This window comes from Actinia tenebrosa, unplaced genomic scaffold, assembly GCF_029948245.1.
Source record: "Actinia tenebrosa isolate PJP-AT-01 unplaced genomic scaffold, QUT_ActTen_1.0 PGA_scaffold9__36_contigs__length_13948895, whole genome shotgun sequence".
Lineage (NCBI taxonomy): Eukaryota > Metazoa > Cnidaria > Anthozoa > Actiniaria > Actiniidae > Actinia > Actinia tenebrosa.
In genome coordinates, this window is record NW_028292586.1 from 3,679,483 (window position 1) to 3,686,598 (window position 7,116).

The window sequence follows — 7,116 nt, forward strand, 5'->3', positions numbered from 1 at the left end:
GACTCATCCAGTCTCTAAAGTATTTTATTCTCTTATAAGGTGTTTTCGTACGACCTCCATTGGCGTAATACTGCTCTCTGGTAGCATTTGGTACGGCATTACGAATATTCTTACCACACTCGTAACACTGTGCTGACGTGTCGTCTTCTATTTGCATTTTCTTACCACAACAAATATACTTATTTGGCTTAGTAGGTACAAACTTGGGTTTCAAGCACTTTACACAGAAGTCGTAGATAAACTCTTTACATTCATGCATATATAGAACGAATATTTTGACTTTTTAGTAATACGGGCGCGGGTAACCCCCGCCAGCCTTCCTTTGAATTTCGCACTTCATAATATATGTTAGCATATTTAATGGTATTCGTTGGTGGCCGTATTCACGGTCTCAAATGGGTCGTGGATGGCGGGAAGATCCTGTAATCTCTTGGTGGAATAACCCCGGGCCACGTTGCTCTCAAAACCCGAATGAAACCGGGGCGTATGCTTTTAAGGCGGGTTATTTCGGGGTGGCGTGTGAGTTGGGACCCCCAACCCCTATACTACTAGGATCCCGTTACAACGAGAACCGAAATCTCAGTAAAATGTAAATAATTTCGTTTTCATAACTTTGCATTAAAATCACTGAGGTGTAACTTTTACTTTTCTCCAGAATAAGAAAGGGAGAGACAAAAACGTCATATAATAAAGCCGACTGAATCACAGACGAGTCCTCCGATCGACGCTGACCATCACAGCTGACACTGCCATCAACGCATTATCATAACTACTCTTTATGCTATTATTCATCTTGGTTTATCATCGCTACTCTTTTTCCTCATAGACCCTGTAGAACCAGCGAATGTCTTCGTTTCAAACATCAAAGCAACTTCTGCAGTGATCAAGTGGCACAGTCCCGTTGATGATGGAGGGAACCCTGTCATAGAGTACAAAGTCCAAATCAACACAATTCCACCGAGAGAGGTTATCACCGAAACTACGTATTGCGTAACCAAGGATCTTAATGAGAATACAACATATGGTGTGAAGGTGTATGCACGAAATGCAGTTGGGTATGGGAAGGCAGTGCGCAACGAGTTTACAACTAAAGAACCAAAAAGGAAAGGTACATTCATATAAATGAAAGTAAAATATAACGTTTTCTTATATATATCAGATGTATATCGAAATATCTGGCATTGCAACGTCGCGTTCATTATTAGTCACAGTTAAAATAAGCCAAATCGTAGTTTGAGAATCGTTTCCAGTGCGCATGCGATTTTATCTCGAATTTTTCAATTTCAGCTTGGGCTATCTGTGGTTAGATTGCAGAACAATAAAACCCCTTTCCACTTGGTAATTGAGCTATCAAACCAAAAAATAATTTTACTGTTCCTGCAATCTATAATATGGCCTTCGTCATGTGGTGGTGCAAATCTTCTATTACGAACTCTATATCATTACATTATACATATATGTATCATGTAATTTGTTTTTATGCGTAATTTGTTTGTGAAAGTAATTGTTATTTTTTTCTTCTTTGAAGGGTGACCAATATCAACTACAATAGAAAGTAAGCGAGAAGACAAAAGAAAACAGATTACTAAGTATATGCCATTTTTCCAAGGCACGTTAAAAAGTCTTAAGATTTTTTGAGTTTGTATCAATAATACAATAGTACATTATTTATTATTTCATTATTTTAAATGTTTAGTATAACGGTTTTCTTTCTAGAATGTTCGAAATTAGCCTTTTTTTATGGCATTATTGAGGGTAGTGGATTGTGATATGAATCGATTAAATTTTATCTTTCATTTAACTTTTCTTTTTACAGAAAGAAATTTTGCAATTTCCCACCGGTCGATAACGTGTGCTTTAGTGATAGTAATTATCGTCCTCATAACATATATTTATATCAAATTTAAAAGAAACTTTTTTAAAGGTATGTACTTTGAATGTCTGTTTTTATTCTTTCTCCCTTTTGCCTTTTTGTGCTTTTCTTGCCTTTTGTTTTTATCTTTGCTTGGTTTACGTTGTTTTGCTTATATTTTAATTTTTATCACTTCGATAAGCGCGTTTGTTTTAATTTTATTTTTTTATTTATTTGTTTATTTCTTGCTTTGTTTTCTCTTTATCCGTGTTTTCACGTTATTTGTCATGTCTTAATGGAAAGCTTATAATGTATACTAGTGAATTGATAATTAACGTGGATAAATGTATTAGTTGCAGATAACAGAGAAAAGATTACGAGGTGATGTAACTCTGACTACGAGTAAAACCAATTGCTCTATATTGCCAACTAATACATAATAAAGTAAAGCTATATCCACTGATACAGATTGTCATAGAAGAAGGAGAAGTAATAAAGGCACTGTCAGCCGGTGCAAAATTGCGCGCAACATTGTAGGCAATGTTCCTGAAGTAGGATAGTTTTCTACTTCAGCAACGTTGCGTACAACAAATTGCGTTGTGTGTCATGCCTCGCAACATTAATTGCATGCAACATGCATTACGCCCAATGTTGAACCGTGCGTCCGTAGCTTAATACCACGACTTAATACCCGATGTCCTTTAAAATTGTAAAATATTATTGTGTGCTTATTCTCTTACAGATTTGCCAGTCCTGTTTTGGATCGAACAGCTCATGAGGTATGCCAATAATCTTTTATATCGTTTTGATTCTTCCCTTAAAAAGAATGACAAAGTTATTTTATTATTATTATTTCTATTTTTCCTTCAATTCCTTCCTTCCCTGCTTTTCATTCATTCCTTCATTTTTGTTTGATTGTTTATTTATTTTGCTAACCGGTTTTTTAATGTCAGGACGAAATAACAGTTCCTCTCACTACGATGGAGCAATCGACTATAAACAAGGTTCTATCCAAAAATGCATCGGAGACATCGCCAAACGAAGACTACGAAAGAATATCAGAAAAATCGGAGTCATCCAATGACAATACAGGAAATTCAGAACAAGGAACAGGAGACGACGATGTTCATGGGTCACAAATCCACCATGACTATCAAGAGCTTAAAGATAATACTTTATTGTCTAACACTCAATGCTACCAGGCTCTAAACAGGACTGTGCACGTGTTGGTGGATGACAGTGCTTCAAAAATAGAACCTGTAATGCTTCCTCCAAAATACGAAGCTTTAAACTTTTTAAATCATCCACAAAAATCTGAATATCAGAAACTGCATCTCTATGCTAATATTGAGGATAAAAAGTAAAACTACGAATATAACGTCAAGGTGTTTTATTAAGTTTCATGTTTGTGGTGTAGTTCATCTAGTGACGTCTATAGCGTCGTTGTTTTAATTTGTTTTCCCTTTTCTTGCATTACGATATTGTAAGATAGATGTACTGAATATCCAATGAGTAAAAGAATGTATTATAGTTATAACCCTTAATCAACAAAAAACTACATGGACTTTTTTCAATCAATTTTTCTTATTCTCTAACCTGTGAATTTTTTTTATTTTTATTTTTATTTTTTTACTTAATAACTTTGTACATCTTTTAGAAAGCATCAAGATGGTACGCCTTAGTTGATTTGAAGACATGCGCTTTGCTTACGATTTTTATTTATGAAAGTATTCGTTATCGTTTGAGCTTTTTTTTTTTTTTTTTTTTTTAATCTGTAGATAACATATTTTTTGTATTTTTTCTTCTTTTTAATTCTAACCTTTTCTTACCTCCTTTAGAGTAATGACTATTTCTATTTTTCTTTTCTTTTCTTTTTTCTTTTGGTCCCAAGAGAAACTCATAATATTCACGAATAAATACAGAAATATAGTTAATGAATATAAAAAGCTTAGGAACCCGAGGCGTAGCTGAGCGTTTCTCTTGCTTTTCACAGTACAGAGACATAACAATAAGTTTTGTATAGCTTTTGTAAAATATTTGCGGGAGCGTGTCCTTGTGCTTTGATATAAACACGGTAGCCAGCTAATCAGCGCGCGCGTTCATATATTTCATAATGCAATTCACAGTTGAAAGAGCCTATGTAATAAGCAGTTGATCTAAGCTATTCATAAAAATACGATGAATTTACAACAGAACACTATTCTCACTGAATAAATTATCACCAAGCAGTATAAATTAAGTCAACACACATGACTCATTGCATAACGTCGTTTGGACCTTCGAAGTACGAATTTTTCTCGCTGTCCCCACCCCCGCCACCAGCCAGAGGCCAACATTCTATTGCTCTACGCATGCTGATGAAACACAGACAGGACTTATGCTGACGGCTGGTATTGTGGGAAAACGTTTAGGTTGGTTGTATTCTATTTGTTTCGTTTTGCCGGTGCAAAGAAAATTTCAAAGATATCGTTTGTACTGAGAGGTCACGTGGCGCAAGGAGCGGCAGCAGGAGATGGGGTTCAAAACCCTGAACAGCAAGCGCCGGGAGCAGTAGTTCCAACGGTTAGCGAGCAGCAGGTAATTTTGCTGCAGTTCTTTTATCTGGAAGAGTTTGTTATTCCCTTGTGTTGGTGCTATTTTTTGCCTGCCAGTTTATCTGGACCTTGTGATTTTGTTAATGCACGCTACTACTATTTTATACGTTATTATATGGTATTTTTGGGCGCAGTTATAGTTTTACTCGAGTAGTTTACCCTTCAGATTTGCTTTTATTTCTACCCTCGTCACACTTGGTTGGTTTGGTTCTTTGTTCACGTCTTGTTGTTCTTTAGCGCCCTTGGTTTCATCGGTTTTAGCCTTTTATGTAGGTTAATCTTTTTTGCCTGGGGAGTCTTTTGGTGTACGGACCTGATTCAGCGTTTTTATTTTACGCGGTCCTAGTGCTTTTGTGTGATATTTATCTTCGTAGTTTGTGCAGTTTCTTGGGGCTATTATTCCGGTTACTTATTTCTTAAAGTAAGTTTTATATCGGCCTACAGAACCGCGAATATGCCGCGTAATTAATTTGAGTTAGTTTGGCCTGGAGAGCCAATATTAGTAGAGTTAGCGGCCTGGAGAGCCGCGAGTATGTCGCGTAATTAATCTGAGTTAGATTGGCCTGGGGAGCCAATACGAGTAGGACTAGTGGCCTGGAGAGCCACGAGTTTGTCGCGTAATAATTTGAGTTAGATTGGCCTGGAGAGCCAATATGAGTAGAGCTAACGGCCTGGAGAGCCGCGAGTATGTCGTGTAATAATTTGAGTTAGATTGGCCTGGGGAGCCAATACGAGTAGGGCTAGCGGCCTGGAGAGCCACGAGTTTGTCGCGTAATAATTTGAGTTAGATTGGCCTGGAGAACCAATGCTACCTGGAGAGCCGCGAGCAGGGTGTTTTGTATCCAATACTTGTGTTGTACTGTAGTACGTTAAGGGCTCGGAGAGCCACGGGAGCGTAACCCCCTTTTCGGCACGCGTGGTTGGGCAGCCATGGTTGTACACTGCGTTTTTTAGAACTAGGCCGGAAATTGGTCTCGTAGTTTAAGAGCACTGACTTAATCCCTCTCTGCGTATTCTTACAGCCTGCAGATCGCTTAGAGTTGTTAGAACAGAAGGTTAAGGCTCTGGTAGGAGAAAAAGTCGTCGAGTCCTGCGAGAACGCCTTGTCGCACTAAGGAGACACCTTAATAGGCCGGCGTCGCTGTTTGACCGTTACGAAGCTGTTGAGCTGTTGGAAACCCTGGTTTCCTGGTTCCCTGAAACCATGTCATTTATGAGAAAAATTTCTTTCTCCCCTTTCTCGCTGTTCATCATCTGAGATTATCTTGTTGCGTCCTCCGTTGGCCCTGGGGGGGCCTTCTCAGTGCACTAATTCCGGACCTAGTTCAGAGCCTGGGGCCAACAGAGGGTCGGGTTTCCGGGGTTACCTAGTCGCGCTCACCCTTGTTTGGTTTTGGTTGCGTTCTACGTAAATGGTTCCCCATTTGCTTCGAGACTTCACGTTGCTCAAAGGCTAATCCCCGAAGGGGCGATCTCCTTGAGGTGCATTACCCAGGAAACCCCACCCTTTGTTGGTCCAGGGCGGAGGCATTGGCAGACGTCCCGGTCTCTCACCCTGATCATTTACTGAGTGCTGTATAAACTTGTTTTTTGGCATTTTGTTCTGTTTCGGTCCTGCGTTTTACTGCTTTGGACTTCGTTGGGCTTTTTTCCTTTGGTCACACGTCCCAGCGCCGATTTCACACCGTTTATACAGGATATTTGAGTAGTGGATAGTGGAATTATTAGCCGGCATTATGCTTTAGTTTTTTTTTTGCATTAAGTTTTTAGTATTGGATGTGGGTTTTTGGGTTTGGATGTGGTTTTTGAGTATTGGATGTGGGTTATTGAGTATTGGATGTGGGTTATTGAGTATTGGATGTGGGTTTTTGAGTATTGGATGTGGGTTTTTGAGTATTGGATGTAGGTTTTTGAGTATTGGATGTGGGTTTTGAGCATTGGATGTGGGTTTTTGAGTATTGGATGTGGGTTTTTGAGTATTGGATGTGGGTTTTAAGTATTGGATGTGGGTTTTTGGGTATTGGGTATATGGGGTTTAGCATAGTAAGAATAAAGGTTGGCATATTACTACTGGATTAGTTATCATGCACTATTACGACTGGAGTTTGGCTATATGCCATCTCGTTGTATTGTCGGGGACAAGGAGCGGATCTCGCCCCATAACTTAATCATACTGCGACGTGATAATGTCTTCAGTGAGGATATATAACTATTCTCACTGAATAAATTATCACCAAGCAGTATAAATTAAGTCAACACACATGACTCATTGCATAACGTTGTTTGGAACTTCGAAGTACGAATTTTTCCCCACCCACCCACCCTTAAGTCTGGTGGCGGTGGTGTTCTCGTTTTCCCTATTCTCGCTGTTTGCCTCAACATCGTCGCGGATCTCGCCCCATAACTTAATCATACTGCGACGTGATAATGGCTTCAGTGAGGATATATAACAATAGATTTTCTGAATACATTACATCAACTGAGTACTATGTATAGGCTAAATATCCTATTTATAATACAAGTTGACTAATACATTTTCGCTATTTTTGATTGGTCCGTGAACGACTCGGTGAGATTCGAAAGTGCATGGAGATACTTTTCTTCTTACTTTCTACCTTGGATTTTTGAATTTTGACACTTCCATTTTTGGATTTCCTTTCTGGTATTGAC

At 38.7% G+C, this 7,116-nt stretch overlaps 1 protein-coding gene across 2 annotated transcripts; it reads left to right on the top strand.

The window, feature by feature from the left end:
- Positions 1-513: 513 nt before the first annotated feature.
- LOC116289079 (uncharacterized) lies at positions 514-3,411 on the top strand. 2 transcript variants are annotated; one of them, XM_089025054.1, is made up of 7 exons: positions 514-589; positions 827-1,108; positions 1,529-1,555; positions 1,817-1,924; positions 2,206-2,233; positions 2,595-2,631; positions 2,806-3,411. In XM_089025054.1, the coding sequence occupies exon 7, from the start codon at positions 2,833-2,835 to the stop codon at positions 3,214-3,216; it is 384 nt and encodes a 127-aa protein (XP_088881180.1). In that variant the 5' UTR covers positions 514-589; positions 827-1,108; positions 1,529-1,555; positions 1,817-1,924; positions 2,206-2,233; positions 2,595-2,631; positions 2,806-2,832; the 3' UTR covers positions 3,217-3,411. The 2 variants fall into 2 exon arrangements, with proteins under 2 accessions (XP_088881180.1, XP_088881179.1); XM_089025053.1 differs by lacking the exon at positions 514-589 and having other exon boundaries at positions 605-1,108.
- The last annotated feature ends 3,705 nt before the right edge of the window (positions 3,412-7,116 follow it).

Coding starts and splice junctions, on each gene's coding strand:
- LOC116289079 (XM_089025054.1), top strand. CDS start 2,833: ATGGAGCAATCGACTATAAACAAGGTTCTATCCAAAAATGCATCGGAG.